Consider the following 13,926-nt stretch of genomic DNA (forward strand, 5'->3'; position numbering starts at 1 on the left):
ACATAAGTTTGTGTTTATATATATATATATTCATGTGCATTTGTTATACATATATGAATACCCACACATTGGTATATGTATATGTTTGTATGTATGTATGAGTATATATATTTTTACATGTACTTTTGTGTATATGTGCATGCACATATATTTGTCTCTATATGTATACACGTATGTTTATGTGCATATGTATGTTTACATGTAAATTTATGTGTATATATGAGTGTTTGTAAATTCATATACACACGTTTACTTATATATGCATTCACACACATATGTTTGTGTATATATGTGCAGCACATGTTTATGTATATATGTTTATATATAATATATATATATATATATATATATATATATATATATATATAAATATGTATATATATATTTATATATATACATATGTATACACACATACATACATATATATACATACATATATGTTTATGTATATGTTTTTGTTTATATGTACACACTATTTTTGCTATTTGTATTTGATTACAGTTGGATGATTGAAACTCTTCCTGATTGTCAAAGAGTCAAAGGTAGTGAAGGAAGTGGATTATGGTCTAAGAGAGCAACTTCACCACCTACTTCTCCAGAAGGCAGCAGTGGTTTCATGTCTCATCGAAGCTATTGCTCTGAAAAGGCCCCACTTTTTTCTCAGCAGGGAAAAGCTATTGTGCCAAACTTTTCAAACATTCTAAGAGAAGAAGAAATACAGACTATTAATTTAAGAAAAGAGCAATTGAAAACACTTGGACTTATACAGGTAATTTTCTTGAATTTTAAATGGCTCATAAAATGTTTAAAGAACATGTTTTGCAAATTTTCTTGAATTCTTGTAACATAAACATCCAACAGTCTCAAAAGTATGGATAATTTAGGAAATAAATGTTTCTAAATAGAATCATGTGTTCTTTCCCTACAGATTGAAGATAAGGCCATTGAAGAGCTTCTGGTATTTTATGGGGCTGCTGAATGCTTTGATGAAAAAATAAATGTGAAAAGAGTAAGGCAAATGGCCGCAAACCCAATTTGGAATAAGTGAACTTATTATGTTAAGAACTGTACTGTTAGGTTTGTATGTACTTTCAGAGGGTATTTTAGAAAGCAAATAAAATTTACTGTTTGTAATATTCATTATATATTGATATTGATATTCATATATTATCATTCGATTTGTGGTTAGTTATTTCTTGTTTGTAAGATTTTGTGCTATTTAGAAAACACAAATTTATATGTATTTATTTATAACAGGTTGTGTGAAAAGCCTATTTCCTCCAGAATAAAGGTAAATAAAACTAGCAAATTTCTGTGGCATCCATTTCATCCTTATAGGGTTATGCTAGCTGTACTATGTGGGATATGACCAGCAATATTCATATAGTATATGGCAGTGAAGTCTGAAAAAAATCAGATACATTACCTAATGATAATGAAACTTTAGAAAGTCTCATTACCCATCTAGCAAAATAGTACTGGGGTAAAATTGAGCTATTGTTACAGTACAAGATAAACATGTAAGCTAAGTAAGCTATAACCTATGGTCATGCATTTTCAAAGGCCTCCAAATCTTGATGTTTTAGAATTAATAACGTATTACATTTATACAAGTCTCTACAATATTAACTCAATGATGGTGGGCAAATGCTGTGTCAATTTTATAATTTTTTTGTGAATTGTTTCTGCACATAGATGGCTCTGCTAGTGTTTAGCCAGAAAGGAGTCAGTTAGTAGACCTTGTGACCTTACTTGACCTTACCGTGAACTTGTGGGGAAAAAATTTTTTTTTGCTAATGCCATGAATATTGATGGTGTTGTTTTTATTATAGACATTTTAGTTACTATAATGTTATTGACATTAGTAATTGCAATATGGGATAACATAAAATATTTTTGAAAATCAAGGAAGATAGTAAATAGGTGAGACAGGTAGTATTCATAATTGGCTCACTGGTGACTGAGAACAAGTGTAGCCATCAATGTGGTAAAACATTAATAATGTAAACACACAGTGGGCATGACATGTACACAAATGCCATGCCCATCGGTTTTCGGTTAATTAAAAGACATTTATGTTTTCAAGTTTTAAAACCTTTCTTTTAATTTTATGTATATATATACATACATATATATATATATACATATATATATATATATATATATACATATATATATACATATATATATATATATATATATATATATATATATACAGGTGTATAGATACATACAAATATATATATATATATATATATATATATATATATATATATATAATATATATATATATATATATATGTATATATGTACACACACACACACACACACACACACACACACACACACACACACACACACACACACACACACACACACACACACACACACACACACACACACGCACACACACACACACACACACACACACACACACACACACACACATATATATGTACTGTGTGTGTGTATATATATATTATATTATATATATAATATATATATATATATATATATATATATATATATATATATATATATAAACGCACACACACACACACACACACACACACACACACACACACACACACACACACACACACACACACACACACACACACACACAACACACACACACACACACACACACACACAATCAAATAACAAACAAACAAACACACCACACAACACACAACACACCACAACACACACACACACATATATATCAATATATATATACAACATATAACACATATATAATTGTGTGTAGTTGTGTGTGTTATTGTTGATTATTATATATATTTATTATATATATATTATGTGTGTGTGTTGTGTGTGTGTGTGTGTGTGTGTGATATTTTATATGTGTGTGTGTGTGTTGTGTGTGTGTGTGTGTGTGTGTGTGTGTGTGTGTGTGTGTATTGTATATTATATTATATGTGTTATTATATTATATTATGTGTGTGTGTGTGTGTGTGTGTGTGTGTTTGTTTGTTTGTTTGTTTGTGTGAAAGGCTATCATCCTTCATACAATGGTGAGCAGAGGGGTAGTTATACTGGTATTCGGCTTCACTCTTTATTTTTAAGAGTTGACACAGGAACACAAGCGACATGTCTATTTATAGGGTTAATCGCGGTATGCTGGTCGAGGCCAGGTAGCCCAGGAGAGAGGGCGGAGCTGACCTTACCGCGTCAGGTGCTTAACACGGTCAAACGAGGTGAGATATAAAATGTGACCTCCACCCTCGCTGAGCGGGTGGTTCTTATTTAGGACTTTGGATCTGCGTGGTAACCAACCACGTGGTCCAATGGTAACAGAAATAGAATTATGCACATCCTATATTGCTCAGCCACCTACTCGCGCCTCGCCCTCGAGGCGCCCTCAAGGGTGACCTAACTTGGCTGGTCGTCTCGTTCTCGTGCGTTGTCCCGGTGCATCTTCGTGGCTGCTCGTCCCTGTCGTCCTCATCCTCCTGGTCCTCGGTGTAATCTGTCCGTCCTCGATGCCCACACGTCCCCGAAAGTCTCGCACAGGTCCTCCTTGACTCCGGATTCGTCTAGACCTTCTCGTAGTCCTGGCCCAGGCCTAACTCGGCGGCGTCCTCGTCCACATGTCCTCACAGATCTTGTCCAGGTCCTTCTCACGTCCACATGTCCTCGTAATCTTCATCTGGATCTATGGGCGTCGGGGCAGGGGCGGCATTTCGGGTCGGCTGATACCTGCGCTATAAGTTCCTGGAGTTGACCGGATCTGCAGGCATCCGCCAGGCGTTGCCCATGCACCGCATCCTGGGGTGACAGGTACCTGCTGCAAGTTGCTGTTTTTTTCGCTGGATCTACGGGGAGTCCGGCAGGCAACACTCGTCCAATACATTATGGGACGGCTTAACACCTGCTCTAACGACATCTGGCCACATGCCTATGGCGATCTTCCGATGACGTCCGTCTCACAGCATCCTAAGGGTCCTCCTTCGGTGCCGTGTCGGTCCGACTGCAATATATAGTCGGATCATACACGTAAGGGCCAGAGTATGAGAAAAAGAAAGGCAACAGAGAAGAGGGGGTGTTAATTACCACTAGCCGGTTATTTATAAAAACTGCGGTTTTTAATGTTGTTCATTTTGTGTTTTATTTTCACAAAGATAAAGAAGAAAATAGAAGAGGGAGACGTCAGTAGCAATCCGCATGGACCTGGCTTGAACTACCAACTGTCTCTGACAGATATGAGATTAGATAAGGGAAACGACATCAGTAATCCGCAAGGATTTACTTGAACCGCTGTCGTCACACAGAGAAGAAATAAATGTAAATTGTTCATCATATACGAGTCCCTCGTCACGACTGACAAAATTGCGGGCTAAAGAGATACATCATAAATCTTTATGAAGGGACTAAGACAGCAACCAACCCTATTAATCAAAAGGTTCAATGTCTTTTGTTCTGTGTGTGTGAGTTTGGTGAATGTGTGTGAGTGACAGCTAGCATGAATGAGAGGGAAAGCGAGAGTGACCTCACACAGAGAATGAATCACAAGCATGAATATTAACGTTCAATATAACAAAACTGAAGTAACAGTAGCAATGCTAGCTATTTAAAAAGATTATTTTCCAAACTACACATTGATTCAACATATAATGATATGCGACAGAATGTACGCAAGAATGAATGGTGACATGAAAAAAATATTCACAAGCTATTTAACAATCAAATCTTCTCGGAGTCAGCAATCTGAACTGCCGAAGTACATGTCCTAGCTAGGCAATGTTAGACTTTCCTTAACGGGGGGGGGGGGGGGGGGGGGGGGGGGGGGGGGGGGGGGGGGGGGCGGGGGGGGGGGCAGTGGGAGGGGGCAAGGGGGGGGTGGATCCTATTGCCGTATATGATCCCTTGAAGTGCACTCGAGCCAGGGAAATCTATAAATAACCTGCCTTATTCTATGTTATTGTATGGCGGCTGCTGTATCCGCACATTTCCACTAAGGATAGATGGAATTATACGAATCACACGACGCTTGGATATACCGCCAAAACAATGCAAGCAACTTCAAGAGGGTGGAGAAAGTTTGATTAATAAGACGACTATGGATTCTAGCTTAAACCCTAGTCCTGCAATAATTAACGGACGTAACCGCGGGTCACACCGAATCAAAGGTGCCGATCGAACGAATAACTTCGGTTTATTGTACCTACTATCGAACGACGGTGCGCATCCAACCCCATTAGGTGTTAACGCACGCCCGGCAATATCGGGCAATCCTGTGCTGTGTGATTATGGGGGAAGATTCCTCATGCTTATATTCATAAAAGTAATGAGTTTCATGAAATTGGTGTTAGAAGCCTCCGTCCCTAGCGCCGATAGAACGTGTCACCAAAAAGCAATGTAACCAATGCTTATGGTTAAGTTCCCAAGCGTCAACAAAACAACAACCAAATACGGGAACCCCAAGCACCTCATATCTTATGACCCTTCCCACGTTTTCCACCGACCGGGAAAAGAAGAAAGTGAGGTCAGGTCAAGACGGGAAAACATCCTTTTCTCGTCCAAGTGACCGCAAGCGAAAGAAAAGGAACGGTCAGGTCGGGGCGAGGGGAGGAACGAGATAAAATGAAATGATATTCGTGATAAGATAAAATCATGAACAAGTTAAATTCATTGCAGATGAAACGACATAAATCTCTAAAAACGAGAAAAAATAATTACTTAACTAACAAATGATATTCATGTTTACTACATACTCGATCACACAGAAATGCGATCTGAGGTGAAGGGATAGTGTGAGAACTTGCCATTTGCTGTCATTAGCACCTTTTAACCTAACAAAAAAACAATGGCTTAGCACATGTATGGGAGAAGGAAGGGAAAAGAAATAAGAAAGGGGGCCCAAATGTGTACTTAGGTGTTTTTTTCTTCTTCAACATGTCTTCTAGCGGTCGAGCGGATTTTCTTCAGGGGTGGTGTGTCCGTGTTGCATGCCAAAAGGTTGCAACGGCCCTCGTTGCCATCACTTATAACGGGTATAGAACCCAGTTACATTGGCTTGCAGGGGTATCGATACTGGTATTCGGCTTCACTCTTTATTTCTAAGAGTTGACACACGCAGTATAAGAACACATGAGACATGTCTATTTAATCGCGGTATGCGGGTCTGGCGGCCAGCTAGCCCGGAAGAGAGGGCGGAGCTGACCTTACCGCGTCGGGTGCTTAACACGAACTCCCGGTCAAACGAGGTGAGATATAAAATTTGACCTCCGCCCTCGCTGAGCGGGTGGTTCTTATTTCGGACTTTGGATCCTCGTGGTAACCAGCCACGTGGTCCACTGGTAACAGAAATAGAATTATGCACATCCTATAGTTTGTGTGTGTGTGTGTGTGTGTGTACGTATGGGTTGTTTGTGGTTTTTATTTAGTTCGTGTGTGTTGCTGATGTATATGTGTGTGAGTGTGTGTGGTTTGTCTTACATATGCATTATATATCTACCCATAATTATTATTATTATATATATGAATATATAATATTTATCTATCTATATCTAGATATAATCGCATATGTATATATAGCTATTATATTATATTCTATCTATATACATGTATATTATATTATATAATATAAATATATTATATATCTAAATTATATATATTCTATCTTAATATCACAGCAATATTATTATATATCTATATATGTATCTCTATACTCTATCTATTATAGGTCTCTTCACGTCTCTATCTCTCTCTCTGTCTTGCCTCATATTTTCTTACATCCTATATATTCCATCGCTCCTCTTCTAATAATCTATCTCTTCTCTATCTCGCTATCATCTCTCATACTATGCTATCTATGCTCTCTCCTCTATTGCTCTTGTTTATGCATGATATATAATTACTATATATATATATATATATATTATATATATATATATATATATATATAGACATATATAGATATATATTACATAATATTATACATATCTATATTTATATATATATATCTATATAGATCTGTATAATATATATATATCATATATATTATATTTTATCTTATATACATACACATACATATCACTACACACCACATATATATGTAATGTAATATTCTAATTAGTAATATACACATTATGTAAAGTATCCAATATATAATATAATGTATATATACACACACACACACAACACATCATAGATTATCTATATATCTATATATATATATAAATATTACATAATATATATATATATATATGATAATACAACTAAAAAAAATAAAAAAAAATATGGTATATACCATATTATATATATGTATATATATTATATATATAATATATATAGATATATATATATATATATATACACACACATATTTGTGTTTGTGTATATCATCACCTCAGGGCTCAACGCCGATGGGGGCATGGCCGCATCCACCTTCGCTTCCAGCCACGAGGGATCCGCGTGGCGAGTCTCCAGGCAGGCATCACACGGCCCTCTCTGCTTTCCTCGCTACAGGTCCCCGTCGAAGTCTGCCGGCAAGCCATTAGTTCTCTAGATCACCCACAGGCCCCTCCACCCAGGTTGTCTCGCAGAGAGACAACCTGATGGTAGGGTCGTCCACTGGGAAAGCGTCTAGATGGCCATATAGCGTGAGTTGGCGTTCCCGGATTATGCAGTGTGTGTGCGATGGTCCTATGCCAATCTCATGTGTAACCACCGGTTGGACCATGGTCCTGCCAAACTGTAACCCCCTGTGATCCGGGCGAAGGACTTGTAAAAAGGCATCAAGGCGAGATTCCAAGAGTCTGTGAGCGTTTCTACACTGGATCAGTCGCCCAGGTTCTCGCTTGCATATGAGTCAAAACGGGCAGTATCACGGCCTTGAAGAACATGCAGCTTGGTTTCTTCTGCTAGGTACCGACATCTCCAAAAACGCTCTGTTGATTGAGTTCATGGCTCCCTGTTGTCAGACCATCTCCGTCTACTGACTTCCCGGTCTGACAACCCAGAGATATGGACTAGATGGCTTCCCCAAGGTATGTAAAACTTTCTGTAACGTCACCGTCCTCACCTAGCAACATGGATCAAACCGATACGGGTTCCCCTAACAGTCTCCAAAGTCCTGGTGTTGGTCTTGTCCCAAGAGACCCTCTAGGCCTTAGGGGCTTAGAGCCTCATTACTAAATGCAATCAAGAGACGCGCCACAATTGCTCCAAGCTCAGCTAGGTATGGCACAACTCGGCAAGGCAAGTTCTGCGACCTTAAAATATTGCCCAGTGTTGCTCCCACGACTTTGGCTAGGAGCTCTGCCCCCTCTATCCATCCATACAATTTGAAAAGTTTTTTGGTTGGCACCACACCAGCCACCGACACCCCACCACTTGACGCACTTTTCAGTACGCATTGATAGAGGTTGCTATCAGGCCAATAGATCTTTGTTGGAATTCCCTACCTCAGGATCTCCCATAGACGATTCCCGATGCACCGGTCAAACGATCTTCTTAGTCGTTGTAGTACTGCCAAGCCAACCCACGTCCATCTCCGACAGCGTCTAGTATATTGTTCTTAGTCGTAGTGACTTGCCAGAGTAAATTCCGACTGCTTCTGGTCTCTGGATGCCCAGTAGGTGGATGGCGGAGCCGTTTCAGAAATGTGGTAGCTAGAACCTTTGCCTGTATGCTTAAGAGCAGTGTAGGACACGGTAGTTGCTACAATCCCACCGATCCCCTTTCTCCCCTTCCAAGAGGATGACCACTCCCCTCAATAGTTCGGGAGGGATGGTACCAGACTGCCAGATGGCAGTCAGGACCTGTATGCATGCCCGGAGTCCATCTGTTTCATCCCCTACCTTAGCACGTTTCAGCAGAGATATTACATATACCTGTCATGCTTTCCCACTCTTCAGCTTGGAGCATCTCACCTAACCATCTGTTAGGTAGGAGGTTCCTCGCTGTGGTTTGGTCCGGCACAGGCCTGAGACCTCGCTTTTGCATCCAACTAACTGTGAAGGGTCCACCTGGTACAACTGTCAAATACTCAGCCCACCTTCACGAATCCCAAGCTGAGCTGAGATGATCCGTCTTATCCGCTGATCGACTGTCAGTCCACATCTTTGAGGAGGCTTAGAGTTCAGTTTCTCAGGGCTTGGTACAGGCTGGCAAGTCATTTACCAGAAATGGCCTTCGATCTTCCTCGCAGATTCCTGATGACTGTCCTTGTTTCTTTCTCAGCAGTGTCCGGCCCTATACAACCATGGAACAACACAAGAACTTGATTCCCTTCAGGCCGAGCCTTGCGACACTCTTCAATGTTTGATGTCCGCCGGAGATGGAAGTCTGCTGCCCTCGGCGTAGCCGATGGACGCCTGACTGCTTCAGTGTTAGCGCTGCGATTGAGAACCTCCCATAAGAGCAACTGGGTCGTCCAGGTTGTTGATTTCTGTGGAATCGTCGAGTGCTGCCATAGTGAAGCCCACAGGCACACTCCGTCTCCTTAGTCTGTCTATGTGAAAACCTATGGGGGGCCAGCTGGGTACAGGTTAAATTTTGAGAGTGACCGCATGTAGCCACAACCTAGCTTATGGTCGGTGCCCAGAACTCGGCACTCAGGTAACCTGCATCTGAGGATCCTCCATCGCGATACTAATAAGAATGTGGTCGTCGCCTGCCACTGTACCTCTTATTGCCGTAACCAATCCCAGCGTTGCGGTTGGAGCGCTGTACCAGCCTGAGATCCTCATTTTCTCGGACTAGCAAGTCCCGAGAAGGAGGCTATTTCTTGCTACGTGGGATGCAGCTCACAGGCCATGGGGGCCGATACAGACATCTCATCACCTTCTCGTGTCACTTGAGCCGGATACCGCACCTAGAACAATGCGAATATCTCACTGTGTCATACGTCGGCCACAGATGTAGTTTTGTCGTATAACGCCTCTTTCCATCAATTTTAATATACATCGGTAGGAGCGTATACAGCAATAAGAGACATTGAAGCCAAGCATTCTTCATCCTCAAGTTGCCATTAATACACTCATCATCTTGGTGTCACCGTCAACTACCGGAGGGCTTGAAGTCGACTGTGGAGTTCTGGCTAATGGCTACACCCTGGAGTTGGTGACCATCGGCTGACAGCCTGCCCCAGTAGTAGGTGTACCCCCCATACTGTTGTGCCGCGACCAGGTCTTCTCACCTCTGAGAAGGCAGCGCACCTCAGTCCTAGTCGCTTCAATCCCCGGCGCTAGCAGAGTGGGTAACCGCTCATCCTGTCGAAAGGACTGGATGTTTCCAAGCTCCTACCCAAAAAGCACAGCCTGAGATTAAGTCTCGGTGGTCCACTCCGGGTGGCATGCGCACCTCTGCCGCCCAGCGCTCCACAGACCCAAATAAGTGGGTCGGAGGCCTGTGGACCACCCATCCGCGCTGTGGGGTCCCGAGTGTCTTCCCCACAAACTTCACTGGTGGGTTGGCGCCTGCGGGCGGAGATTAGTAAATCGCCTTCGTTGCTCATCCTCAGCTACCTATTGCCTTTTGCCCCTGCCCATGTGCGGGACCTTCACGCCCGACCTTGCTTGTGTGTATATATATCTGTACATATCTTCTATATATATAAAGTAAATATATATAATATATATATATATATATATATATTTCCCACACACAAATATGAGTTGTGTAAATCTATATGTAGATAATATATATATATATCTATATGTATATAGATATATATATACGCCTATATATATTGTATATTTGTTATATATGTATATATATAACATATATATATATAATTCTATATATCGATAATAATATATATATATAAATGTATAGTATGATATCTATATTAGTATATATATATACAATAATATATCATCTATGATATGTATATACTATATATATATATCTCTTCATATATATAGATATATATATATATAGTACATATATACACACATATATGGGTGTTGTGTATATAGTATATAATATATAGTATATAGATATATATTTTAGAAGAACATTATAGATATATTATTACATACATACATTCACCATTTCATATACTCGTACATACATATACCTTTGTGTATGTATATAATGTCTGTATGTCTGTGGTTGTTTGTGGTTTGTGTGTTTGTGTGTGTGGTGTGTGTCTCATTTATATATATCTGTAGTAGTTATATAATCTATAATATATCTATATTATATATATACACACCCGACACACACACACCCACCCACCACCACTACTACACACACGGCGACACTACACACACACACACACACACAATATATTATAGATCGTATATATATAGTATATATTATATATATATATGAATAGGTATATATGATATATAAAATATATATACATATATTATATTTACGTACTATATATATTATATATATATTATAGTATAGTATATATATATAGTAATATATATATATATTACACCACACTCATATTTGTGTGTATATATGTTATATAATATTATATGTATATATTATATATATATATGTATAATATATATAGTTTTTTTTTTTTTTTTTTTTTTTTTTTTTAGTGCGGGGGTTCATGTTGAGCCGCCGTGGTCCAGCTGATACTTAATTGTAGTTTCATGTTGTGATTCTCTTGGATTGAATTACTGTGGTATGGTCCCCAGTTCCTTCCACTGAGAGTGCCGGGTGTTACCTTTGTAGGTGTTAATCTCGCTCTATTTATCCGGGCTTGGACCAGCACTGCCTGGGGCTAGCTTGCCCACCCGTGGACTATAGGCAATCGAGGTGTAAGTCCTTCCCAAGGAACTTCATCAATCTAGGTTCGTTTTACCAAAATTATTAAAATCAACGCCGCGTGGCTCACATAACGCGCGCGGCGGGATGCTTGTGTGCATGGATGAACCCACTCGCATCGGCACTGGTTGTGCACTTGCACTGATTTTCAATATATATTATATATATTATATTAATATATATAAATTATATTATATATATATTAAATAGATATCCATTATATATATATATAATATATATAGATATATATATCTTATATCTATATCTATATGTATATGAGAGAGAGAGAGAGAGAGTCATTATCTACTATATATCTAATCTCTATACTATATCTACTAGATATCTATATATATAGTTTCTATATATATATATTATATATTAACACACTCACACAAATGGTGAGTGATATATATTTATTTGTATATATATATTAGTCTATATATATATAATTATATATATATATATCTATATATCTATAGATATCTTTATTAGACATTTAGATGAAATATCTATATCATCGCTTTGCATATATATATTTTTTTATATATATATGATATAGTTGTTATATATGATAATGCAGTGCATATATATTCTATATGTGTGTGTGTATATGTATGTAGTGTGTATATACGTATATATATATATGAATATTATATCATCTATTAAGTATAGATATATCTCTTATATTTATATTTATATTATCCTAATTATATATATCTTTTCATTTATATCTAATCTTTATCTATTTAGTATTATCTATATATTTCTATTCTCATAATATATTGCTGTTTCTATCTATCTCTCTTTATCATCTATATCTAGTTTTATCATATCTCACTCTCCTCATATCTATATATTAATCTATCTCATATATCTTATTTATATTATATATCTCTATCCTCTCTAGTTTCTCTATAGTCTGTATATATATAGAGTCTATTAATATGTCTGTGTATTTATATTCTCTCTCTCGTCTATCTCTATATCGTCTATAATCTTCTTATCTCTCTATCTCATATCTACTATTTCCATCTCTATCTATAATCTATCTCTAGTATTTGTCATCTATTGATCTTTTATATATTAATATGTCTATATATATCTTTCTATTTTCAGTATTATCTCATCCTCTGTCTGTCTAGTCTATATCTCTATATCTATATATATATCATCTAACATCTACATTTATCTATCGCTTATTATTTATCTCTATACCTCTCATACCCATTCATCGTATTACTATTCTCTTCTTCATCTCTATGATATAGTATATAGTCTATCTATCGTGTTCTATCTACCACCTCCCGTGTATCTCTCGTATTATTGTGTGTATATATGTCATGTGCTTGTTGTGTGTGTGTATATATCTATATATATATCTATTCTCTCCATGATATATGTATTCTATCTGTACACGTATTTACTATACTATGTATATACTATATATCCCACATATTTTATATATAATGTATATATCGTTATGATATATTGACTTATTTTATAATATATATAATTTTATTATCTATCCTTATCATCGTATTCTTATTTTATATATATCATCTCGATCTATTACTCTATATATAGTGTATACATTGATATATCTTTATATATCGAATATATAGATATCAATACATGTAGATATCTATCTTCCTGTCTACTATATATATTTGTATATTTTAATATATATAATATTTTATCTATCATATTATATATATATTTATAGAATTAGGCTCTATATGCCTATATTTTTATGCGTATATTATCTATATCTATATATATATATATAATATCTAGTGATATATCTCTGTAATCTATAATTATATCTATATCTCTCATCTATATCTCTCTATCTTACATGTATAGTTATATATCTCTTATCTCTATATCTATTTACTCATATCTTATATCTCATATATTCTATCTCTCTATGATTTCCTCATATCTACTTCTCTATTCTCTACATTATATTATCTAATTCTTTTTACATTCTCTATCTGACTCGTATCTCTCTATATCTATTTACATATATATATCATATATATCTGCTCATATATATATACTTTATATATTTTATATGTATAATTTATATATATTATTCACATATATATATATATATATATCTATATATCTTATATTATATATTATATATATATATATATATATATAATA

At 36.9% G+C, this 13,926-nt stretch overlaps 1 protein-coding gene across 1 annotated transcript; it reads left to right on the top strand.

Annotated features, from left to right (window-relative positions):
• The first annotated feature begins 476 nt into the window (after positions 1-476).
• On the top strand, positions 477-1,313 carry LOC119574349. The gene is made up of 2 exons (XM_037921553.1): positions 477-769; positions 929-1,313. The coding sequence occupies exons 1-2, from the start codon at positions 506-508 to the stop codon at positions 1,046-1,048; spliced, it is 384 nt and encodes a 127-aa protein (XP_037777481.1). The 5' UTR covers positions 477-505; the 3' UTR covers positions 1,049-1,313.
• The last annotated feature ends 12,613 nt before the right edge of the window (positions 1,314-13,926 follow it).

This window comes from Penaeus monodon, chromosome 6, assembly GCF_015228065.2.
Source record: "Penaeus monodon isolate SGIC_2016 chromosome 6, NSTDA_Pmon_1, whole genome shotgun sequence".
NCBI classification, from domain to species: Eukaryota; Metazoa; Arthropoda; class Malacostraca; order Decapoda; family Penaeidae; genus Penaeus; species Penaeus monodon.

Excerpts from the sequence above, each read along its gene's own strand:
- LOC119574349 (XM_037921553.1), top strand. The coding sequence starts at position 506 with ATGATTGAAACTCTTCCTGATTGTCAAAGAGTCAAAGGTAGTGAAGGA. Across the intron at positions 770-928 it reads AAACACTTGGACTTATACAG|ATTGAAGATAAGGCCATTGA; the intron begins GTAATTTTCTTG and ends CTTTCCCTACAG.